This window comes from Trichoplusia ni, chromosome 3 (assembly GCF_003590095.1).
Source record: "Trichoplusia ni isolate ovarian cell line Hi5 chromosome 3, tn1, whole genome shotgun sequence".
NCBI classification, from domain to species: Eukaryota; Metazoa; Arthropoda; class Insecta; order Lepidoptera; family Noctuidae; genus Trichoplusia; species Trichoplusia ni.
In genome coordinates this window covers 16,901,538-16,929,142 of record NC_039480.1, presented here as the reverse complement: position 1 = coordinate 16,929,142, position 27,605 = coordinate 16,901,538, and the positions used below count along the sequence as shown (strand labels likewise).

Here is a 27,605-nt window from a genome sequence, read left to right as displayed (position 1 = left end):
TGGCACTTCTATTACCTTGTTATTTAGATTTCTATGGTAGGTACCTACCTAAACCTTTAAACAAGGCGACTTAATTAGTCAGTAAAAAATAAAACCATAAGCCTTACTCACTGTTATAATTAGTATTCTACGCGATGATTGCTGAGCGTCAAAGTTATTGACATAATTGATGGTTTGGGATTATTATTACGTTAATTATAAGATAAGTGACTTGTTAACGCTACTGAATTGTCTTGACGCAATAACGACGTCCATACACCCACGGATGATACAAAATGTGAATGAAATCTTGTGTGGGAGGCTAGAGAAGAATAACCCTCATGTCGTGGGCGTATGCCTTTAGCTCTTAAACAACACAAGCGTGTGTTTGAAATTCAAGTAGTAACTTGTTCACGTACCCCTTTTAAATGTCATGTGTTTTTACTCTCTTGCGTGGTGTAAATACGCGGTACCTATGGGTCTCGTTTCTTAAAAAAGTCTGTATGAAGGATGAATGATAATTTATTTTGGAAATCCAAATCGATTTTTTTTTTCGGCTTTCAAGAATATTTACCTAACTAAGTGGCTAGTGGCTACCATTTAAATTAAGTGGGTAGGTAGCTATCTTGTTTTAGTAGACAGACGTACTTACAAATGGCCTTGTCGTTCGAAAATAATAACATGGCGAATTTCTCTTGGGAGGCGAATCTTGATACGACACGTAAAGTCATAAAATAATATTTACCGCCCACGGTCAGAGCTGGTTCCTGATTGAGGAAAATAAAAGCTCGTTCTCGTAACACCAAAGTCTGCCATTACTCCCTAATCTATTAACACGATCATGGCCAAAAAGTTAATTAAAGATCGTTAAGTAAATTGTTGATATTTATCATAGATGTTAGCTGACTACGTAGCAGTAATAAAACAGTGATATTGCAGTTCTCTGACTGTTGTTTTAAATTAAAAATGATGACAAGTGTTGCTTCAATCACTTAGGTACGTCGCTAGAAGGACTAAAAACTAAAAAGATTAGTTGGCAAATATTTTAAAAGATTTATGAAATTTAAAGCCTCTACACACTTTTCAGAATTAGTATACTGCGACGCTTTTGATTAACTTGACACTGACGTCACAAGAAAGTCCGCTTATGACGTCATATGTACGATACCAAAGATTACAATAACAGATAGGTCCTCTGACGCAATATTTATGACGAATGAAGCTTCTGTTGCTTAAAACCACAAAGTAGTCTTAAAGTGTAACCCTTAAAGTCGGAGATTTGCTTTCGAACATTTGGACGGGTTACTTAAAAAAGATTCCTATCCCGTAGTTATGCGATTTAATTTGTTGGGCCTGAGTAAGTTGGTTGTTAAAGCTAGCCGTATAGTATACCTACTTACACAAACATCGGGTAGTTTTATTAATTCTACGGCATTTATTGTACTGTTATTATTTACACAATGATTATTCAAAAGTGGACAAATGATTAGCGAGATCATATCTCGTAACTGTAAATTGTGTTTGTTTGGCCTTCTCTCAACAAATTATATTTTCTGATCTATGCCTTTAGGGTTGCCATAGTTTAAACAATTACCCTTCGATAGCGGCAAAATTATGTTCTCAATAAACTTTATTACAGCCGACGTTTTTAAGATCCTGAAATATTTCAATAAAAAATGAGTCAACGTTGTGATCAATATTTTTTTTATTCGTCATATGATTAGACTTTGTTCAATACTATGAGAATTTGTTACACAAGCGTTTACGGGTATTGTAATATTTTTTTTCTTTTAGCAAAGGCAATAACTTTATAAATAAATTAAAGAATATTTACTCCCTCCAAAACGAAGTAATATGGCGAGTTAGGGAGAATATATTTAGTATCGTGGCATCACTTCTTCATTGACGCGAACTGTCAAAGTCAAAGTAGAGTAAGGAAGAGGAGAGGTGAAAGGTTGTCGTAACAAGTTTCGTAAAACTAACATTTATCAGTACTTTGTTGAGTCGTCGTGTGAACAACAGTACCGTAGTAAAACTGTGCATATGTTACAAAAGTGACTAAAATACGTATAAACTGAATATTCTATATAAACCATGTCTAAATCATTGTTTTATTTTGTTCTCGCGATACTAAGTTTTGCTTCTGTAAACAGTAAAAAAGAATTAAAATTTTACCAGGAAAAGGTCAGTATTTTATTTTTGCATGTTATTAAAAACTTTTCATTTATTTCTACAATTATTTATTTCACTTTTTAGCTAAATTTTACTGTAAGTACGACTTTTACTAGTTAAAACTCTGTATTCTCTCTCTCCTACTTTCTTTCATGTAGAAAATTTTACTAAAATCAAGTTTTAATTGTTAGATTGGATCTATTAATGTCTGTATTAGTAGGAGCATTAAATAAGAATTTATTATAATAAATTATACTTTTTGCAAATGCCAAGAGTATCATGAAATGAGTATCAAACTTTTTGGCAAATTATGCACTAAAACGAGTTAATTATTATCTTATATTGCAAGACTTGTGGTATATAAATTTATGGCCTTTTCATTATTATTTAATATTTCTTATAATATTCTTATGATATTTCTGATGATGACTCAGTATCAAAAGTTTGAAAGTTAGATCTGTGCAATAATCTGCTATTGGCTAGGTGTCTTTATAAGTCTTGTAGGTAAATGAAAATGTGTACCTAAATAATTGCATTACCATTTTAATTTTCATAAATTAAGTATTAGCATTTTCATGTATTTTATGGCTTTATTTGTTGTTGATAACATGAAAGCAATTGAACCATGCTTTCCCTTAACTGTGAAGAAAAAATGAATACATTTTAATTTTCACACTGCATTCACATATCTTTACTGCCTAATACAGGCTTGTGTAATAATTAAAAAGTATTTATGATGTTTGCTTTTATTTCTGCTTCAATTTTTTTTTTAATTTAATCATTTACAGGTTCTTGATTACAAAAGAATCAAGATGCTTAAGCTTATGTGTCGTGTTTTAATTTCTAGTAAGTTTCTGGCAATAATTAAGGCCAGGGGTGGATTTGGGCCAGGCCTAATAGACTGGGCCCGAAGTCCAGGGCATTAAGCATATGAAATCCACCTCTGTATAATAAAACTCTTTAAATCAATAATGCTTAGAAACCATATCAAAAAATTTAAATTAGTTTTCTTTTTAAATTACAATTATTTGTTCCTGTTTTTTTTTTATTGTTATCATGGCATACTTAAACATGTCTACTACTCATGTGTATGTTGCAATGCATAGTAATTATATATTATGTGGGTAATCAGTTTCTTAAATATGTGGGGCAATAAATATAATGTTAAAATTAAGTGATATTTCCCATTACTTAATCCAAATGCTATAATGACAATTGCTTTTTTGTTGCTGTTTATTATGACTTTATCAGACTTTATAATTCTTCTCTCAGCTGCCTTAATGTGTGAGCTAAATTTAAAACAAGGTTGTATGATGAGAAAAGGTCATGCTTTGGTTTGATAGGTCATTTTACCCATCAGCACTAATGCTTTCTAATATCTCAAGTACCAATTGTGATAGCTGTTTGTTTTTGTCCACTACAACATTTTATTTTCCCAAATTTCTGTGCGCTATATTACTTAGATATTTTGATGTTTGTTTTTTCAGCAATACCAGGAAATGATTCACTTTAATCTGAATTTCTCGTATCGAATCTCGTATTAAAAAAGTATACTAAAACCGAAACTTATTTACAGAATTTCCACGAAGCAGATCAACTTTCTGATAGAGATGTCAAAAGTTTAGCTGCATTAACAGATATGAAACACTTTAAAACGGTGTTAAATGAAATTCTGGTACCAAGAGTGGTTGGGACTCCGAGCCATGACAAAGTTGCTTCATACATCTCTGATCAAATGAAGGGTCTGGGTTGGGACGTCACGGAAAACGAGTTCCAGGACGAAACCCCCGTGTTTGGGACACTCACCTTCAAGAATATCATCGCGAAACTCAACCGCGACGCGGACAGATTCTTGGTGCTGGCGTGCCATTATGACAGCAAGTATATGAGGGAACACGTGTTTGTTGGTAAGTATTATACTGGTTTTTATTAATACGTACTTTAGAAAGTATTTTTTTTAGAAGTTATCCGAAACCAGTACACTTAATCCCGATTTTCCTATGTTTATCTTCTTTTAATGAACTTACTTTAGTTCAAAGTTTTGCGATATAGTCAGAAAAAAATATCTATACAGTATGGTAAAACGTGATCAAAAACAAGCTCCTATTCGAAATGAATACAAACAAACTAAAACGCCATCCAAAACCTCTTTATATTTAAGTTAACATTTCCCATTTACTTATGACAGTGCAAACATTATCTAACTGTAATCACGAGACTTTTTAGGATACGTAGAGAGGCAGAGACCTTGATCGCTCGCTATCGCAGCGTCACTGCCAGTCGATCTGTAGAATGTCTTTCTAAGATAAATAACCTGTAAAAACGTATCAGAGATTGTTTACAGTTTTCCCTAAAATCGCAAACAAACAAACAGTTTATTCAGGATTAGCAACGGAAGCTCGTCATAAGCAAACTGCCTGTCACGGCCACTGACTAGCTACGCGTTTCAATGTTCGCAGATGCATGCACTTACATGACTCATGTTTGTCGGTGTTTTGTGACTATGGTTGTAATTGGATTTTGTTAAGAGGAAAGGCTAAATACTTATCCCTACTAATATTATAAATGCGAATGTAACTCTGTCTGTCTGTTACGCTTTCACGTCTAAACCACTGAACTGATTTTAATGAAATTTGGTACGGAGATAGAGTTGACCTTGAGAAAGGACATAGGATAGTTTTTATCCCGGACTTTTGAAGAGTTGTCTTGGAAACGCGATATAACCGACCTCGACGCAGGCGAAAAGGTAGTATATGTTAATAAAACGTAAAAGTTACTTACGATATGATTTTATCGATTCAATTATATTACTACTTTCGATTCTATTACAAGCATGTAGTAATTGTTATTACGAAAAAATTTGTTCAAATATTAAAGTTTTAATATTATACTTGCTTTCACCCTTCTATACTAATTTTGCGTTTTGTTTTGACCCAACGGAATCCTTGTGGACGTGCTTCGCTCTCGGGAATACTTAAGGGTATGGAACTTTCACTCACTTTCATTTTCGTTAGCCGCTAGTCACGGCCAGCGCGTTAAGCTAAAATATAAGCAAACATGTAAATCATATAGAGAAAAAAATATTAAGAGAAAGTTGACTAACATACTCGTAAAACACTAAATCCTTGTTAATACCATAAGAATGTCAAAAATAAGTTTATTCGCTTGTTCGCAAGTTATGGTGAAAATTATTTTTAATTTACTCAGGGTTCTTAACTGATAGAAAACCATACTATTTGTAAGTGAACACCTATAAATTGTTTTGCCTGTATCGACTAGTGTTAAGACAATACCGTCACTTATCTCCACGCCAAGTCGACTCTAGTTGTTGCCCCGCGGAAAACAAAAGGTAGTTAGTTTCGTATGAGCTGCATGTCAGACAAAATACTCGTATGTATTGAACTTGCCATTCTTTTAGAGATAACACCGTTTAACTTACGTGTGCTCTTCGCGTATTTGTCTGAGTAAACAAATTAAATTTAGAAGAAACTAACTGTCATCGTAATGTGATAGGAATACGACGTTTTTATTTTCAGTGTGCCTCTTGTAGTTTAGTGCATAATTATGGATAAATTAATTTACCCCCCCAAAAAAGGAAAAATTAAACAAACGCGTGACGTCACCATTTCGTACGTTACGTCACAAACCCTAAACTTTAAAGCAATTTATCTTTGTAAATTTTTGTTGTTCAGAAAAACGCATAAATACGTCCCTAATATTTTTAATATTTTTTAATTATCTAACAGAATGACTAAATAGATTTTTAGCTTTTTATTCCCAGTCGTCACTAATTGGTGTTTTAATTATTATTATTTTTTTGATAGTAACTATCGTGAGAATGATTCATTATTAAATGATGTAACGGTTTACTCACGCGTATTTATCGGGAGAGCCCGACTAGTTTCGGACCCAACCGGAGTCCTTAATCATGAGCAGACGCGGCGGGATCGCGAGTCGAACTCTCTTTTAATTATTTGCTATTTATTAGTTTTAGTATGTCTTTAACATATAATAAAGCAGTGTCCATTATATTCTGTCTGCTTTGTTCTGTTATAAATTCCACGCGTGACATTGCTATACATAGCAAACATTATGCTATTGGCTCACGGCTGTCGGCTATGGTAATACTAACTGATATCGATGTTAAAGTTGATTCATTTGTTTCGTTTGAATCCTTAGGCAGGCCTTACGTAGGTATTTGAGTAAACAAAAAAAAATAGTCTAGTGTTTTATTTTTCTACAACAAAATAAAACACTAGTGGCTAGGCACTACTAGATATACATTTTCATAGCGTTGCGAGTTGCCCTATTAGCAACCCGCTCCCAGTTTGGTCCATACAGCATTAACAGAAAACCATACATCGTTACATCGTTCTGAGTTCACTCGGCTTTAACTATTCTCCCGGACAGCTTCCAACCAGCTTTATAATCCTAGCCTGTACTGTCTCCTTGCTAGGCTAAAGCCTCTCCTCATATAGGAAAATTTAGAGCATTGATCACTTACGGGTTATCGATTTCAGATTCGATGATTTATTGAATTTTAACATGAGACAGTTCAATAACCAAGATGTAGGTAAAATATAAAAATGAATGTACTTTTTTTCTTATCTATGGGTTGAAAGTTCAGATGTTTACTAGTACAGAGTAGCTACGAGTACGATCTTAATGTGTAACTGAGAGTGGAGGTCAGACTATTGCTTGGTTATTATCTATTGATAACTAGAAAACGTATTTAGTATTTGTAAACTAAGCCCTAAAGCAATCTCAAAGTCAAAATCTTACAGTTCTACATTCTAAATCTCGTGACTCTAGAACCCTTCAGGTTTTGTTTAAAAATCAGACTTTGGATATCCAACAATGTCTCGATTGATTACTACTTCTTATACCTTGGAAATAATTCGGGCTATCAAAAAATGTGCGTGAGCAACCCGTTACTAAATAAATAGTTACGAAACCGCCTCCCAAAAGTTATTATTACTACAAAGTATATTTATAAAAAGATTTCTTCAACAGGTGCGACGGACTCAGCCGTGCCTTGTGCAATGATGATCAACTTAGCTAAAGTGATGTCAGCGAGGCTAGAAACACTGAAGAAAAATCGTTTGAGCCTCATGTTCATATTCTTCGACGGAGAGGAGGCCTTCAGGCAGTGGGGACCCAAGGACTCGATATATGGAGCGAAGCATCTAGCTGAGGAATGGCACAACACGGAATACAAAGATGGGGCTAGTCATCTCAAGAGAATGGTGAGTTTCATTAAAATAACCTCCAAAAGATCCTACAAAATTGACTGAAAGTGAAATTGACGTGAGTAATCGTTTATTAAGGATCTCTATCTAATATAAAATCATAAAGTCATAAGATTTAAGATAGATTATACACACACATGGTTATTATACCGAAGGTAATTTGAGTTTGTAAAAGTAGGTACTACAATCGAAGTTTCAGACATTCTCGATAATTATCTGTCGCTAATTAACCTGACAGTCGCTAACAAATCTAAATTGATTTGTGGAAAATTAGTCATTCAAGCAAGGAAACCTTAAAAAAACAAGTTTAAGCAAAGCAGTATGCGGAAATGGACCATACCGTGGTAAACAGATTGGTCTACCTTAAATGAAGGGCTCTTTAAAATTAAATTAAGCCAATACATTGCCATACTTAACGATTTCTACTACTACTTTAAAAACATACTTTTTAAATATGTCATACCGATGTAAAAACTTCCAAATTTTCCCGACCACACTATAACAAACTTTAAATAATAAAATTGAAACCAAGCACTTCAAACAAGGGTCGTTACGTCTTCAACTTTCTTCTAATTAAGGCGGTGTTGTAAGATGAAAAAATAGGTCGCCTCTATAAATACCCTTAGTTCGCAGCTTGATATTTAACACGCGTACTTTCCCCGGACTAATGAACGAGGAAAACGGTTTCTGTTAAGTAGGCCCTCTCCGATGAAACATTTGCAACCTCTTTTGTAAGGCGGGTGGAGATAGATAGTTTTTGCGTATGAATGAATTGTAAAGTCGCTTTAAAAATATAAGTAAGTGTTACTTTACATTTTTAGATCGTTTTTAATATTGTCTGTATTTCATCACGAATAGATGAAAAGCCCCGCTGCCTCCGTGCGTATTTCAGTATATTAATGAAATTGACAATTAGGTACCTAAACATAACTTAGCTATCAATATTAAAAGAAATACTCTTAATACAGTTTAATAATTATTATACTAGTAATTCTACATTAATAATGTACCTGCAATCAGGATCTGATAGACAAATGAGATCCCGGGAAATTATTAAAATCATAACAATCTGAGGGCACGGCAGTGCCCCTGCCAAGTCTCGAGCAAAACGGGCACGGCCGTACCATCTTTTCTCGAAGCGATTCGCGGCTGTTTCGCCCCCCCTGTATCTTCGACGTGGACAAAGCTAGGAGTTTAGCTTTTCGGGGAATAATAGTAGGCATTAGAACAAGCTTAAGTTCGAAATTACATGCCAATTGAATTAATGGTTTAGGAGTTACGGTCGATCAAAGCTACACCATTTTGTCACTCACTGATTCACTGACAGATCATCAAAAATCTAAGGTACTTCTAGCAGACTTAGAAACTTCAAATTTTGCACCAAGATAGGTCCTTAGCCACATATAAAGGAAAAATTATAAAAACATTAAAAAATAATATGCCATAGAAAACAATTTTATATTTGCGGTTTGGCAAGAACATTATGTATGGATTTTGACTGCATTGTTAACTTTGTTCGTTGTTTAAGTACCTATTCAATTGGATGAATACATACATAGAATAGAAAAGAATAATATAAATGTAATACACAGACTATCATTAATACAAATTAATACATAAAATTCATAATTCATTAAATTAATAAAGCTAAAACTCCATTGTATTGCGATAAATATTGTATGCGCGCTCGATAGATGGCGTTGTACGTGTCTGAATCGCGCTATGGTTTCGTTACAAAGCGCAGTCTAAGTAGTACTTCAGAATAATTCGATAATTTTCATTTGATAGCGCCACCTGTCTATGAAAAACCATTTCGAAACTAAAAAATATTGTAGTGATAATTGATATTCGGAGAACTTTACGTGTTATTTAGTTTAGTTTAGCTATAGTTTGTAAGTTAGTAGATATATATATATGCATATATATATAAGTTTAAGCTTGTTTACATTAGAAGTAACGAAGTCTCAGAGAAGAAACAAAAGAGATAGAGATAGAGAATGGGTTCTAAGCAAAGCAGTAGCTGAAGTCCTAGAAATTATGACACCTAAAAAAAAAGAAAGAAATACACTTACAAAAAATAAATGAGATCCCACCAAAAATATTAAATGTAAAAAAATGCCAAGTCTCTCGATGCAGTCTTTCCATCGTAAAAAGTTTTGAGATCTCATAGAAGCCAAGTCCTATTCAAAATATTTTGTAGTTATAAATCAACATTTAGTAATTGTATCAATAGTTTTCTTTATATTATAATTATAGTGACTTGGCAATGAGCACAAATTAAAAGCTGCTTGATGCCTGGAATTATGTGCAAATGTTACTGACGAGACCAGTGATCAGATTATTTGTTATGTGTGAATCATGATGGTCACTACCGACTACATGCTCCAATACAATAATTAAGAATACCTTACGGGCCATCGCTTTATGAAAGTAAATGAATCGAGAGTACACTAAGACTGACTGCCGTTGCCGAAATTCGGTTGGGACGACACGGATAAACCAAAAGAAAATTAATTTTGTGATATTAATGTTTACGCATGCGGTGTGTGTAACTTTCAACTCCTACAAATATGCCGTTTTATTTGTTTCTTCTTGTGCTCATTGCCAAGTCACTATAATTATAATATAAAGAAAACTATTGATACAATTACTAAATGTTGATTTATAACTACAAAATATTTTGAATAGGACTTGGCTTCTATGAGATCTCAAAACTTTTTACGATGGAAAGACTGCATCGAGAGACTTGGCATTTTTTTACATTTAATGTTTTTGGTGGGATTCAATATTTACAAGACATTAGATGTTATCGCTCGTCTTCGGTAGTGATTAATATCGATAATAATGCATTTTCAACATATCGATTTAAGATATCAGAACAACTGTTGAATATGGCTAATTTTGATTAACCCGAGGGATTAGATACATTCGGACAAAAATATATTATAATATGTTGTATTCATTAAAATAATTATGCATATGAAATTTAGTTTAAAGTTTTCGTTGCAGAAATTTAACTTGCTAAAACGTGCACGGAATATTCATATGTGCCGAATCAACTCGCCGTGTACTAAATAGTTCGTTAGTGACTTTGTTAACAAGTATTCAAGTCGCAAATTTCGGTATTCGCATTTTAGCATGTAGCAAAATTACTATGTCCAGAAATACCAGAATAGTAAGGCTCTAGACAGACGGACTGCATTTCAACTGCAATCCAACTGCAAATTTGCAGTTCGAATGCAGTTTGAATGCAGTTGACACGACTGCAACAGAAGTGCAATTGCAGTCGGCGTGCAGTCGTGTGAGTGTTTCTGTCTGTTTAGACCCTAATAGCTCTAATGCTCATTATACTTCTTGATATATGGGACCCTGATCCTAACCAATCATTATTCTTCTTCCTCTTGATAAAGACTTGATCCTTATCAATGAGTCTTGACCTTCTATCATTCATTATTCTATTAGTTCATTATTAGCAAAGCAACACAACAACGGTAACAACCACCAGATTACAAATACTTTTTGTTCTAGGACGTGATGGTATTGCTCGATCTCCTCGGCGCCCCTGACCCAGTCTTCTACAGCTACTTCCAGTCCACTGAGAAGTGGTACGTGAGGCTAGCAGTGGCCGAGCAGCGGCTGGCCGAGCTCGACCAGTTCCAGGCTTACTCCAAAGGGCAGGCCGAACAGACGTACTTCAGGTTGAGGAGCTCTGGTGCCGTTATAGAAGACGATCATATACCGTTTATGAGGAAAAGTAAGTTTTTTTAACTCTTCAATTTATGCAAACAACTACCATCTATATATGACTAATAAAAAAGTAAATAAAATGGCTTCGTCAATAGTCTGTGTGACACTAGCCTCGGTTCTTAAAAACATATCGCTCGCTGCTGATCTTTAGAAACAGCCTAATTGGTGTTGAAACCAGAATTTATTCCTAAATTAGATTAGCTAGCCCGATTGGGATAGAATGCAATTAGTATTCGTATCGTATTGGGATATAATTTCTGTAATGAGAGTTGAAGGTATTTAAATAAATAAGATGTTACAAAGATAAAAATTTAGAAAAGGAATAACGCCCTTACCTCAATGAATTAAAAATAGATTTAATCTACGGATTACCGGTAAATCGGTCAGTAATCTATAAAAGATAACATTCGTTTTATGGAAACGAGCTGAGTCTCTTTTTGGGTCATTTTTAACGAGCCCTCAGGGACCGTAATTTGGGCGTGTATTTTTGACAAACTTTCCTTATGTTAGCATAAGATAATTTATATACGCAATATTGTTTAATTAACTGGCAACACAGAACCGGATATACGTTTTGATTTGACGTTTGATGAAAAAAAACTAGTTTTGGCGGGGCATTTTTGGTGGGAGTCATCGTCGAAGTCGACCTCGTGTCAGTTGAGACTGGATTGTGCGTGTGAAATTGTAGAAGAATACATAATATTTGCAACGAATGTCTGGGTTTTCTTTCAAGTCAGAAGTGGGATAGTGATCTCCACGTGCCTCATGCAGCGGTCTCCTGAAGGTTCCTGAACAGTGGATGATTAAGGTCAGAGCTTAATGTCATTATAAACTACCTACAATATCTACATCACATGCTGTTATTCTCGCGGAATCTACGTGATGAAATTCCAAATTTAATCACGAGACTATTGATTAATATTGTGCAAGTCTACGTACATTACAACTAAATAGGAAAGTGGTGATAATGTTGTGAATATCTAACAACTAAAAGTGATACATTAACAGTGTTTGTTTACGTTGTGTTGGTGAAAATTATTTTCAATTTGAAACCGTTACAATTTAAATAGGTAATTTTGTTGATTTGAAAGTGAAATCGTATGAGTATATTTGACGTTGTTATTTTATTTATCGTTGATAATTTTGTTTATTGAAACCGTCACAATTTAAATAGTTAATTTTGATGATTTAAAAGTGAAACCGTACGAATATATTTGACTTTGTTATTGTATTTATCGTTGATCATTTTGGTTATTTTTTTTTAAATAGTAGATACTTTTGTACTTTGAATCACTTTAGATAAAGTAATGGGTAATTCTAAGCGAAAGCGACGCAACTCACGCGATACTAGTACTTCTTATTCTGATTCGTCTTGTAGTAGTGAGACTAATACTCGTAGATCTCGACAACGGAAAAGACGACGTCATGGTCACAAACGTAGTAAAAGGCGGAGTAGAAAAGAAACGCGTTCCGATCGTAGGGGTCAAAAATATTCTGAAATTAATTCTAATCGTGAAGGAACCAAAACGCCGCCAATTACCTCGGCTGTACAATTAGACATGTCTAACACTCCCGTAATTATAAATAATCAATCGAATACCGATTTACCTAGTACCAATAACACGACATTTGATATCCCTCAAGTGAATAACGCAAGTAGTTCATCTGTGCCTTTGTCATTTCCTAATTTCTGGGCTCAAAATAATTTTCCTGTAGCATTTAGTGTGGTACCCGAGTTCGACCCTAGCGATAATAGTCAGACGATAGAAAATTGGATTAATAAGGTCAATGAATGCGCCCAAATTTATTCTTGGAATGATCGACAAATATGTCATTATGCACTTCCTAAATTGAGCGGTTTAGCCAAGAAGTGGTACAAGGGGCTGCCTTCAGTTTTGTACACTTGGGATGAGTGGATTCAAAAATTAAAGCTAGCTTTTCCTTCTAACGAAAATTACGGAGACTTACTGTCGACAATGTTAAGGTTCCGTTGTAGGTTTGGGCAATCTCTAGAACATTATTATTATGATAAAATGGCGCTTATAAATAAATGCGAAATAACCGGAACCAAGGCTGTTGGTTGTCTCATACATGGTATTGACGATAAGTTTGTACGGATGGGAGCCGGAGCTTGCATGTTTAACGAACCTGAACAGGTCCTTAATTATTTGCGCACAGTGTCACAAAATGAAAATAATTCGTTTACTAACCGTTCACGTATTCGTACTAATACGCAGTCTAGACAGTCTAATATCCCTAATAATGAACAAACTAAAAATAGTAGCACAGATACTTTACGTTGCTTTAATTGTAATGAACCGGGACATATAAGTTTAAGATGTAACAAACCTATTAAAAGATGTAACTTTTGCTTTAAATTAGGACACGATACCAAAGATTGTCGTAAAAGGAACAACACTAATGACGAATCGACTAAAGTTAGTAGTGACAGGGAACAAAACAAGGCTGTTATGTGTATTACTAATAATGATACTGATAATGAGAAATATTACAAAGATATTACAGTGAACGATATAACTTTAAGAGGATATATTGATTTAGGTAGTAAATGTACTCTAATGCGTAGATCCAGTGCTGAACTTATATGCAATGAATGGGATACCAAGAACTTACCGACCCTACAGGGGTTTGGTAATTCTGCAGTAGAACCATTAGGTAGGATAACAGTTATGTTAGGTATTGGTACGGTTAAAGCTGAGACAGAAGTTCTTGTTGTTAGTGATCAGTACTTACGAACAGCAATTCTAGTAGGACAGTCATTTACGGAAAAACCAAACGTTATACTTTTAAAAACGGAAAGCGAATTGCTGTTCATAACTACACCTGATTTAAGTGATAATGACTCGAAGGTTACACTCTGTGCAGACAAGGACGAAATCGTATTACCTAAAATGACTATGCCAGTTAATGTGATCGCTAATGATAAATATACTGGCGGATTGTATGTGCAGATTAGTCTTCGAGTTATTCCAAATAATGAATATATAGTAATGCCAGGGCTGTTTAGCTTCCAGTTAGGACGGGGTTATATAATGTTGACAAATTTATCTTCTAACAAATTAATAATTAATAAAGGTTCTTTACTAGTTAGGGGTCACAAATTTAACGAGACATATTATAATGAATATATAGGCATAATAGATGAAGCTAAAAACTATGAACCGTTACCATTAATGGATGTAAAAATTAGTACTGAGATATCGGAACAACAAAAAGACCAATTATATGCTTTATTAACAAAATATAGGGATTGCTTCGCTATGAATATGACAGAATTAGGCAAAACTAATATAACACAGATGGATATTACATTAACGGATGATAAACCAGTAGTTTATAATCCCTACAGGATATCTCATAGTGAGCGCGAACATCTTAACAAAATTATTAATGATTTATTAACTAATGGCATAATTCGAGAAAGTACATCTGATTATTCAAGCCCCGTGATTTTAGTAGGCAAGAAAAATGGTGAAAAGCGGTTATGCATTGATTATAGGTCTCTAAACAGAAAAACAATGAAAGACAAATACCCCATGCCACGTATAGAAGATCAGTTAGACAGATTAGGCGGTAACAAATACTTTACAAGTCTAGACCTTTTTTCGGGGTACTACCAAGTGCCGATGAGTGAAAACAGTAAGCGTTTTACTGCCTTTGTAACACCCGATGGTTTGTATGAGTTTGAAAGAATGCCATTCGGTCTAGCTAACGCTCCTAGTGTATTTCAGCGAACAATTAATACTATGCTTAAAGGTAGGCAAAATTTGGCCTTAGCATATATGGATGATCTTTTAGTGATGTCGAAAACGTTTGAAGAAGGCTTGGATAAATTAGAAAAAGTTTTTCAGCTGTTAAGATCTGCTAAACTTACACTAAATCTAAAAAAATGTGACTTCTTTCAAACTCGTATAAATTATCTGGGCTATGAAATAAGCTCCGATGGAATTCGGCCTGGTGTTGCTAAAGTTCAAGCAGTTGTGGATTTTCCCGAACCTAAAAACGTTCATGAAGTTCGCCAATATGTCGGTCTTACTAGTTATTTTCGTCGGTTTATCCAAAATTATTCGGTGATAGCCAAACCTTTGACAATTTTGACCAAGAAAAATGCTTCGTGGCATTTTGACGAAGCTCAAGTTAATGCGTTCAAAGAATTAAAGGCTAGACTTACCACATGACCTGTGCTAGCGTTGTACGACCCCCAAGGTGAATTTGAAATCCACACTGATGCTAGCAAAATAGGGATAGGTGCAATCTTAATACAACGCGTAAATACTGAACTTCCACACCCTATATGCTATTACAGTCGACAAACGACGTCTGACGAGAGCAAATTACATTCATATGAGCTCGAGACCTTGGCGGTGGTCTGCGCTCTCAACAGATTTCGAGTCTACATATTAGGTAAATCCTTCAAAGTAATCACGGATTGTGCGGCTATACGCAGCACAATGACAAAGAGGGACCTAATACCGAGGGTAGCGCGTTGGTATATTTTGATGCAGGAATATGATTTTATTGTAGAGCATAGAGACGGCACTAAAATGAGTCATTTTGATGCACTGTCACGTAATCCGAGCAATACTGACGTAACTCAACAAGTTGTTGACGTAGTTGACATTTTAGCAATCGATGATGATGCTTGGTTGCGTACAGCGCAGGAACAAGACTCTGAAATACAAAGAATCATTAGTATTCTAAAGGATTCAAATACCAAAGACATCGTTGAGATTCATAAGAACTATACCGTTAAAAATGACCGTTTATATCGAGTAACGACGGACAATGAAAGCACTAATCTAAAGTGGGTAGTTCCAAAAGCAGTACGATGGCAAATAGTTCGTATGAATCACGACGATGCTGGACACTTCGGCTTTGACAAAACTTACAATAAAGTGAGTCAAGCCTATTGGTTTAAAAAAATGAGGCGTTTCATTAAAAAGTATTGTAACTCATGTTTAAACTGTGCTCATAATAAAGTACCCGCTGGAGCAAAACAAGGTGAGCTCCATCCTATTCCTAAGATTAATAAACCATTTGATACACTTCATGTAGACCATTGTGGTCCTTTTCCGATTAGTAAAAAGAAAAATTGCCATATTTTGGTTATAATAGACGCGTTTACTAAATTCATATTTGTAAAGCCAGTAAAAAGTGTCAAAACCAGTATAACAATACAAATATTTGAGGATTACTTTTCATTATTCGGAGTGCCTCGTCGAGTTATATCTGACCGTGGTACTTGTTTCACCAGTAAAGAGTTTTCCGACTTCATCAATAAAAAGGGAATTAAGCATATTTTAAATGCGGTCGCCTCTCCCAGGGCCAATGGGCAAGTTGAGAGGTATAACCGTACTATAGTTGATGCCCTTACAGCTGCTAATCACGATAAACCTGAAAATGAATGGGATTTACGTTTACCTCAAATACAATGGTCACTTAATAATACTATAAATAAAGCTATTGGCCGCACCCCATCAGAAATGTTGTTTGGTGTTCAAACGACTGGTGTTTCAGATGGTATTATGAATTCGGTTGTGTCGGAATCTCATGTCCAGTTAGACCGTGATAAAATAAGAACGGACGCGGAACTGTTGATTCAAAGAAATCAACAAAAACAGAAAGAACGTTTTGATAGTTCACATAAACCACCAGCTCAATATAAAATAGGTGATTTAGTTCGTATCGAAAAAGAAATTCGTACGGAATCCGGGCACAGTCGTAAATTATTACCTAAATTCGTAGGGCCGTTTAGGATTTCAAAAGTAATTGGTAATGATCGCTACGAAGTAGAAGATACTCCTATCACCAGAAAAGAAGGTAGTAAGCCTTACCGGTCAGTGTATGCGGTTGACAAGATACATCCTTGGCTCGTATTTAATAATGATGTGATCTCGAGTGATTCAGAGTAAATCAGTATTGTAATGAATATGTGTAGTAGAACTGTCAGACCCATTCTTAATTATTATTATTACGTGAATGAATATAATGAGATGATGATGTCTAATAATGTATTATGGAAAGAAGTAAATGAGTGTGAAATGCATGACAGATTAGTATTTGTTAACAAAATTATTATATCTACTTTTGTAGTTAGATCGAAACAGTATAAGTATAAATATGAGTTACATAAAAATGAAACCAGTATGAAGTAAATAAGTCTGTCGAGAAATCATTGTAAAGGGAAAAGTTAAGTTTCGAAGTTTAAAGAACCTAATTAATTTATTATTATGTATTGTGTGAAGTATAAATCGATAGATATTATGATAGTGATTTTAGCCAGAATTAGACTTATAGATATTGTAATAATAACCTGAAAGTAAATGTTGTATGAAAAATGATAATTAGTAATGAGTGAATCTACAAGTGAAAGCGCTTATATTTGATGATACGAGATAAGAGTGAGTCGCTACCGGTGAGAGTGCCTGTAGTCGATGTTAGATTTAAGAGTGAGTCGCTACCGGTGAGAGTGCCTGTAGTCGATGTTAGATTTAAGAGTGAGTCGCTACCGGTGAGAGTACCTGTAGTCGATGTTAGATTTAAGAGTGAGTCGCTACCGGTGAGAGTGCCTGTAGTCGATGTTAGATTTAAGAGTGAGTCGCTACCGGTGAGAGTGCCTGTAGTCGATGTTAGATTTAAGAGTGAGTCGCTACCGGTGAGAGTGCCTGTAGTCGATGTTAGATTTAAGAGTGAGTCGCTACCGGTGAGAGTGCCTGTAGTCGATGTTAGATTTAAGAGTGAGTCGCTACCGGTGAGAGTGCCTGTAGTCGATGTTAGATTTAAGAGTGAGTCGCTACCGGTGAGAGTGCCTGTAGTCGATGTTAGATTTAAGAGTGAGTCGCTACCGGTGAGAGTGCCTGTAGTCGTTATTAAGTGATGTGTATAATAATTTTAACGATTAATTCCTGGTCCTGTTAATTGTTTCACTAACCTTTTTTTTTTTTCTCTATCTCTTTTGGTTTTGTTTGTTAAACGCGAGGCCGCGTTTGACGTCAGGATTAGCCGAATGTTAGCATAAGATAATTTATATACGCAATATTGTTTAATTAACTGGCAACACAGAACCGGATATACGTTTTGATTTGACGTTTGATGAAAAAAAACTAGTTTTGGCGGGGCATTTTTGGTGGGAGTCATCGTCGAAGTCGACCTCGTGTCAGTTGAGACTGGATTGTGCGTGTGAAATTGTAGAAGAATACATAATATTTGCAACGAATGTCTGGGTTTTCTTTCACTTATCGCCAGGACAAATAATATATTCAAATTTCGTCTGTTTACGCAATCGATTAGGCTGGAATATATATCTATTCGATAAGCCATTCGGACTAACTCGATATGATTGTGTTAAGCCCTTATCGGGTAAACCGGTCACTTGAAGCGTGCTTTTAATTGTTATGCCCAAAATTGTGACGTTTTTGTTGAATGTATGACACACCTTTTTCATTACTTGGAAGCGTTGCTGTTTGAATACTATGATTTATAATGAAAGTATTGTGTAAAGGCGAAATGCTTATATTAAAGTGCTATGTATACAATGGCATGGGTGTAAAAAAACATATTACTTCAAAGCCCGAAGTAGAAATTAAAAAGAAATATTTAGTTAGAGAGATGTAGCTGCTAACCCATTAACCACTGTCCCTTTCTTTCAACCATAGAGTTTTAGAATCCATAAAAGATATTTTAGACTGTCATCATAATATTATCACATTTTTCAACATGACGAATTATTAATTTAATAGAATAATATGATTTTAATAAAGTTTTTATTGAAATCATGATAAGATTGTTTATTCTGTAATAAAAATAATAATTTAGTTTTCCCTCAACTATTATATGTTGGAAAAACCGAAATCGCAGTTTAACAACATATTCAACGTGGTTCGGAGCGGAAATATAGTCGTTTACGTAAATACCTGGGATTGAAGCTAATTTAAAATAACAATTCCTTCAATATGTGATATCCTTAACCAAAACTATCCACATCGACAAAATTATATTCATATTTCTGCATATCAGTACAAAACTATTCGATTAGTATAAAATCTTTCAGCAATGCTATGCCAAATCATTTTCAAACTCTTTAGTTATATTTACATGAATAGCACAGGTATTAGTCCTAACCTTCTCAATCCAATCAAAGGATTCATTAGTATGGGCAAGCGGCCACCATTATAATTCTCAAGTTACAAACCAATTGAGTCACGGTCATCTTTACAAAAATAGATGCAACAAGCTTCCTCTGTATTATTCTCATTTAATTCGTTGTACGTGCATCTATTTGAGCACGTTTTATATAATTGATTACGCAAAACGTTCCTACCAATAAAACTCTAAAAAGGTAACACGGAATTGACAGACACAAGGGACACACCAACATTGCTTTTTTTCTGTAAATTCTCGCATTCTATTTGCCCCTCTGAGAAATATGAGTTTTATGCTGTTGTAATACAGATGAATTTGCTTTAAACACTTCGATTCATGTACCTACTTACCCTTAATAGAACAACTTTACCGATACATTGTATAAATAGATTCGGTTGTGTATTATCACTCATTGCTAAAATCAATAATCTATCCCTATTTTGCGCTATCAGATGCAGTCAATGAAGTGTTAGGAGCTTATTGCCGGATAAAATGCCTTTGGCTTTCAATATACCGCGTTTACGTGTTGTATTGTTATAACAAATAGCAAAATTACAATTATAGTAGGGCGATCTGCACATTAAAACCGAGTTTTAATTTGTTGGCAATAAAACCTTTTTACTGTCGCGTTAGACCAGTATCCTGTTATAATAATAAGTCGTAACAATATGCTGTGAAAGTACAGGTGGCGTTTATTTGTTTATAATACAAATGGCACAAGAGCAAGGTCAGTTAACAGTTTACCCGAGGTATAATGGCCTGAGCTTACCTTGATCCAATTTGAGGTTTGATAACCGCTATAAAATCGTACTGATTGAAAGTAGTTGCAGTTATTTACTAACTTTGTAAAGGAGTTATATATATGGGGTACTGTTTTTAACGGTAGTTATTGAAAGTTTTCCTAACTTTTTTAACCGTTTTTATTTTAATATCCTCATAAATTCTCAATTTATTCTGCATAGGTAGTTGAATGGTATATGTCACTAGTGAGCGCGACGTATCGCAGGTTTGATTCGCACTTAGGACAAGCATTTTAATGATCCAAGAAGTGATCTAGATGTCTTGTACATATGACTAAAATGTTTGTAAAATCCTTCGACACACAATAATTAAATTCGTTACTTCGGTCGTTTATTAAAAGAAATAAAGGGAAACAGGAGTTTTTATTTAATGTACGGGCTTAAGAAACGACGAATCTTCCCCGAACCGGCCGGCATTTTGCACTCTGAATGAAGTCATGGTTTTTATGAATAGTTATTTAAAAAATAAGTAAACAATCTGCAAGCTGTTCCGTGTCTAATTAAATTATTTGCATGATTATTATTGTCTGTGTGAGGTTACGCATGTTTTAAGACCTTATATGTATCTACATATTTCGTAACTGTTGGCAAATAAATCATTATTATAATTATGGTACAAGGTTGAATGTGCACAGCATAAGATTTTATTTGTTTATAGACTAAAGAGGTAAATTGAAGAAGAAAACAAATAAAGATACCACACGTCCATTGGAAAGTATTAAGATACGTAATCAGATTTTAATAGGATTATAACTTCACAATAACTTTCCTGGCCGTATCTGATTTTGATGATAATAATTTTGACGTTATTTTGTGACGTCTCAATAAAATAAAATTCACGATAACCATTTCCACAAATTTTACAATAGGTGAGACTGGGCTTGGAAATGAAAATTGGTTTATTACGTCATTAGATAATAAAACATTTATGACAGAAATAGTTTATTCAATAAAAAAATAAATAAGTGTATTCAGGGGGTCTAGGGACCTCGCAATCCGGATTTTTTACATCCGATAATAGCCTGAAAACTGACAATTCAATAGAACACATTTTATTTTGAAATTTGTACCTGACCGTAAAGCGCTCATAATGAAATCCGTTCTATCGATAAAAAACTATTGCAGCTGTTTGATAACGTCATTATCGTACCGTCATTAGTATACTAGTGATGTACACATGCTAAAGGGCGAGTGTTAATTTGAGATGAGACAGGATTGTCTTAATTCCGTTTATACAAAAGATTGTTAACAAACAAAAAGTATCATCGACAAAACTGTCTGACATTTACAAGACCATGTCTTAAGGGTGAAGAAGATAAAAAGCTAACAAAAAGACGCGAAAAAAATAGTTTTTAACACGTCAACAAAAATATTTTTGAAACATTGTATTCGTACACAGATCATAAAACCATATTGTTACCTTAAAACTCAGAACACGTTTATGATTTTTATTGACTACCAAATAAAAAATTAGAAAAGTCTAACTATACTTAACTTGACCCATTATTTAATTGTTTCAGATGTGGATATACTGCACGTGATTCCATCCCCGTTCCCGGACGTCTGGCACACGCCTGCCGACAACCTCTCAGCCCTAGACTTCAACACTATTGAAAACCTAAACAAAATACTTCGAGTGTTCGTCGCTGAGTACCTCCACATCAAGCCTTAGCAGGCAACAAGGCAAGGACACTAGTTAATGATCATAAAAATGTACAAGAAACGGCTACGTTAATTTAAAACATAACAGTAAGATAAGTTGGCAACATTAGTTCTGAATCAGTGGCGGATTTACAAGCGGCGGATCTCGGAGCAGGCGGATCCACAATTTTCAAACTGTCATGTCCTAGATTATTTTTACAATTCAAAAATTTACGGGACGTACAATGATAAGTGAGAAGAGAAAGTCATCGGCAAAATTTGTTGCAGACCTCTATCTATAAAACTTCAGAATACAGAAAACCGTCATCCAGAAATATTCTTGATTTCTGGTAGCCAAAAAAATATCGGTCCTCAATTTGCCGCCCTAGGCTCAATCAAGCCTACTCAGTCTTCTGGTGAATCCGCCACTGTGCTGAATGTCAAATTACAACTGTCAAAAGTTTCGATTGGAACAGGTTATAGTTAGAGAATATTTTAGGTAGTTTTATTTAGTAGGTATCTCAATTTGAGGTCTTATTAGTACAGTTATATTAATTTTGTGATATATATATTTAGTTATTTCCTCACAGCCAAGTCTCGCATTATACAAATCTTGCCAAAATGAAAACAAAAACTCCATAATTATCCAATCGCTAATACTCATGTCACACGATTCAATCAATTCATAAAAAATACAAATGGTTTTTTTTGCGTATTTTAGTACACATATGTTTCTAATGCTTTGTATTGCAGTTTATTATATCTTAGATGTATCGCTTGATGTCCCATACTCCTAAAGATCTTTTTCGTAAAGCCATAGAATTCATCATCGGCCTAGCCTTTTCCCAACTATGTTGGGGTCGGCTACCAGTCCAACCGGTTTCAGCTAAGTACCAGTGTTTTACAAGGAGCGACTGCCTATCTGACCTCCTCAACCCAGTAACCTGGGCAACACGATACCCCTTGGTTAGACTGGCTGTCAGACTTTTTTCAGCTTCTGACTATCTGTAACGACTGTCAAAGATGTAGGAATAACAGCCGGGACCCACAATTTAACGTGCCTTCCGAAACACGGAGGAACTCGTTATGACAAAGATGGTCACCCATAAAGCCCAACCGTAACGCCATAGAATTATGAGCTCTTTTAAATCATAAACTACAAGAAACAGGTACATTTTATTTACACTTTTTTATTTATTAAAGATTCTGCTTAGCTTTGATACTTTAATTAGTAGGCAGGTTAATTTCATGCATAAAATGCTTGACCTCTTCTAGTCTATTCTTAAATATATACTATATCTATTTATCGACTACATGTAGGAAAATAAAACCAATTATAATTCTTAAATCTGTATCAATGCTACAGGCCATTAAATTCTAAATTTTCAATAGCCACCGATGTAAGCGTGTTACATATTTTGTTACACTCATTATTTTAAGTTCCAGTTTTGATTTTATAATTTTAATCGGTTACGTTTTGTCGACAGGGTTGCCAACTAACTAATTACGTAAATAATAATTATGTAAAGTTTTTTTTTATGAAATTATATTACAGTCGCGTTTGGCGCTCTTTTACCCGCTTATATCAAAATAAAAACTAAATTAAATATTTAAAATCAAATTTACTATAACCGTAAATTTCTTTAATTTCCTGTTAGGTGCTAAATAGTGACACGGACGGAAAAGATAAAGATGAACGTTATTTTTTTTTTTTAATAAACAAGACCGAACTTATGTTATGCTATATTCGGTGCTAAACCTAGATTTATTTTTTACTTTACTCTGTATAATAGTTTTATTTACATTTGGTATTATAAAAACATTCCAATGCATATTTACAATATTTTTTTCCGTACAACGAATGAAATTAATGTTTAATTTATTACATGTACAAAATATTAATTAAATATTTTGTGCAAATTATTTATTTTTCGGAGCTATTTTATTATTCCAATACACATATTATATACTAAATGTTATCTTTTTTTTTCAGAACGCAACTTGCTTTTGCAATTAATAATGCGTTGATAAATCCTATTTACTTAAATATAATTTTGATAGTTTATCAAATTATAATTATTTATTAGATATCTATCTTAGATGCTTATTTGCATTTAATCTATACATATAGATATTTTTCACTAATGATAGAGTTCCGGCGTACCTAAACGACTTTCTCAATCAAAATCCATCTGTAGACGCAAAAAACTTTTTAGAGAAGATTTGAAGTACCAGGAAGCCAGCTTCTAATGAATATAGTAAATTCATTCTTAACTCAATGTCATAAAGTTCAGAATCGAATGATGCTTCCACTCTTTTGTATATTGCATTTGCCCTTAGTATTCCTCTGCCTAAAATCACTGTCATAATATATGTCTCGAGTTAAAGATCTTTTACATAAACTATACGAAAATATTTAATATTATAGATGATCAAAATCAAAAGTTTTTATTTCAAATAGGCCGTTTTCCAGGCACTTTTAAAACGTTATAGTAGTGGCTCTTGTTGCAGATCAGTGTACTATTGTTAATCAATTAACAAATTAATAATGTTGAGTCATTATTAACCACCCATCTTTGACTGACGTGCCTGAAGTTGCTTAACCGACAGCAAACAGTAGTATGCTTTTAGCGCATCAAAGATACGATCGTTTTACTTTAATGTAACTGTTCCATTTGATAACATTTCGCCGCTTTGTCGGTAATAGTTTACCGACAAAGGATTCGCCTCTAAACTCAAAATATGATCTTTATCATCTATTATCTTATTTTTAATGAGTAATGAGCTATTTAATAATATTTAACTTGTCGGCCTTTTAAATGATAATATAATTATTATGAATATTTTATGTTACATTAGCGGTAGCTTGATAGACATGAATACATTTTATTAATATTTGATAAGTGCATTAATTGTATATATTATAATTTTATTAGTTATTATTTGCCTTTATTGCCTATAAATGAGAATTTATTAAAATACCTACTTTATGTACTTCAAACATTCCTACACTTTTATAAAAGCATTTTTCTTATGGCTATCTTATGATAGTTTCAACAAGTAAGCAAATTAATGGCCGACCACAACCTCATTTCAGTTGTGGAAGCAGGACAGCACTATATGGCGTAGAACGTCGTCTCTCTTCCACACTCTAACTTTAAGAGGTGAGAGTTGCCCCTCAAAACATATTTCTTGCGTTAGGTAAAAAACAATCGTTAAGAATCAATATATTCATGGATTCACGACCAGGGCCCCGTATATGCCCGAATATGTATATATGAAACTAAATTATTCCTATTTTCTTAAACATTTTGCCAATTATTGTGTTCGAAAAATGCTTAGAATAATACGAATTGTGCTCATATTATCCAATTTCCATTCATTCATTTCCCCTTGTAAATAGCAGAATTGGGGTCCAGTTCATGGACAGTCAAAGCTGGCCACTTTTACCTATATTAATGATCTACTTATATATTGATGCTGGTACTCATTATTCTTTAAAGTATAGCTTTGCCGTACACATATATCTGCCAATAACCTCAATTATCTATACCGATTCGTTCCTAAACGGTTGTGTGAAAAGGATTTGCACGTTAGTGAACCATATTTTCATATTCCATCATTTTATGTACATAAATATGTAAAGTAGTATAATAGACTTTAATGCGTATGTATAAGGTTCATATTTGATCTATAAGTTTATCTGTGAAGGTAATCAATTTTACATGTGGCTACACCATTCAATGCGATGATTATTTTTTGACAATTCAACAAATGTATTATTTTTACAGGTCAACCTTATTTTTTACACACTGCTTTTGTATTTTATTTTATATCAATAGGCTAAAGGTTTTTCTTAATTCCATCTGTAACTATTACCTAACGCAGTCAGATTTTAAAATGAAATATAAATACTTAATTTATATATTATAGTCTCTCATGTAATTAATGTGAGTCGTCCCAGTCTGATTGAAATATTTCATCGAACGATTTTTTAATTTTGTCGTTGACTGTATAAAATTACTAAGAAAATTGTCAAATTATGAGAGGTATATAATCTATTAGGAAATATACTTAAAGAATATTATTATAGTATAAAATTACCACTAAAATGATATTGCCTAGTTATAAATAATCTATTTCAATCGCTTTCCAGCTTTGAAATTATTAGCTTTGTAATCAAATGTATATTTTTGATAACATACTCATTCTTTGTTCATAGTACTATTGGTACCACACCTGTTTTATTGAAATAACTATTGTTTTAATATTTCTAGTGAAAAAGTATTTATTCTGAAAAAGTTTATATTTATCTATTTTGTTTTATATTCTTGAAGTTCGAATGCTTTTTTATTATTGGCTAGCATAACTAAGCAATACTTATAAATCCTGATAAGCGAGTGACATTTTTACAATGATTAACACTGAACGAGACGTTTATACACGGTGATTTTTTAGTCGTCTTACAAAAGTAACCCAGTTCATGTATCCGATGTAAAATACCCCTAGGCGCGATTATTATTTTTTTATCATCAAGTAAGATAATAAGTACTAAGAAAAATTTAACAAGAGAAATCTGAAATATACTCTTAAAAATGATAAAAACGCCGCCGCCCGCGCCCCTCACCATTGTTACAAGGCTCGGACCGCGCTCGCACAGAGCTGTGTTTCTAAAAAACTACGAATTCATAATATATAATATTGAATAAAAATTGCATTTTAAATTTATTCAAATCTCATAATTACCTATTTTTTTATCATGAACGTGTTCTAGTCATTGGATACATGAACTGGGCTGCTTTTGTAAGACAACTAAAAAATCACAGTGTATGTCGGATTTGGATGTCACGTGACTTTCCAAATTAATTAGCGACTCTTGTTGAAAAGTAATTCGCCTATCAGGATTTTTGCGTTTTATAACCGACTCCGAAAACGGAGGAAGATCTTCAAGCATAAGGGTCAATGCATTTGGAAGTTCACCAAATAAAACAATTAAATAAAGTGTTCTGAACTGTATTCCACAATGTACTTACTTAGAGAGTTGCGATAATTATACATTTCGCAAAGAATTATATGTATTGGTATGTTATTCTAAAAATACATAGTTGTACTTATTTACTAAGAAAACATGTCTTTATAAAACCCGAATACTGAAACGTACTTGGTCTTAGATGTTTTTGGAACGGAATGAGAAATCAATCGGAATGTCATTCTTCTTTAAGTGATGTGACTGAATTGTCAATTCAATGCATTCTATTCAAAGAATACAACTGTTTTTCAACTTCTTACGGTGATCGTACGTGATGTTTAACTAAATGTTTAGGTACATAAAAAGGTAAACAATGTTGGTGTTATTAAAATTTGTAAAGCCGTTTATTATTTAGTAAATAATAAGGGACTGTTGACATTCAGCTATATTCACTTGTATAAATCTTAAAACCAAGTCAAATCATACATAAAATCCTCATTGTTTTCAAGACAAATTGGTTTTAAGTAACATTTTATTTTAAGACAATAAGACACATCAAGATTGTTTAGCTCATTTTAAGTATCTTAAGCAATTGAGTATAGTTGTCACCATCTTACACCCAGAAAAACACACCATAAAACTTGGCGACTTAAAGCTAACGTTTCAGTATTCGACAATAAGTTAGTTTTCAAATATTGTTCGCTACTTTTACGTAGAAAATTCTTATGAAAACACTGAGAAAATCATTGAAACGACATTTAGAATGTATTATTTCTATTTTTGGAATATTATATAACTTTGTTTATTAGTTCAAATCAAACCAATTATGAAACAATGTTATACATGTAGTCCTATTACCTACTTAATGAGTAGAAAAAATAAATA

The 27,605-nt window shown here is 33.7% G+C and overlaps 1 protein-coding gene across 1 annotated transcript; it reads left to right on the top strand.

Annotated features, from left to right (window-relative positions):
- The first annotated feature begins 1,880 nt into the window (after positions 1-1,880).
- LOC113492186 (glutaminyl-peptide cyclotransferase) lies at positions 1,881-22,106 on the top strand. Its single transcript, XM_026869536.1, has 5 exons — positions 1,881-2,163; positions 3,728-4,058; positions 7,165-7,397; positions 10,929-11,154; positions 21,631-22,106. Exons 1-5 carry the CDS (start codon positions 2,074-2,076, stop codon positions 21,780-21,782), a joined length of 1,032 nt encoding a protein of 343 aa, XP_026725337.1. The 5' UTR covers positions 1,881-2,073; the 3' UTR covers positions 21,783-22,106.
- The last annotated feature ends 5,499 nt before the right edge of the window (positions 22,107-27,605 follow it).

Bases quoted from the DNA above. Each gene is read 5' to 3' on its own strand.
- LOC113492186 (XM_026869536.1), top strand. From the start codon at position 2,074: ATGTCTAAATCATTGTTTTATTTTGTTCTCGCGATACTAAGTTTTGCT. The intron at 2,164-3,727 runs GTCAGTATTTTA...ACTTATTTACAG, and splicing joins TAAAATTTTACCAGGAAAAG to AATTTCCACGAAGCAGATCA. The intron at 11,155-21,630 runs GTAAGTTTTTTT...TAATTGTTTCAG, and splicing joins TATACCGTTTATGAGGAAAA to ATGTGGATATACTGCACGTG.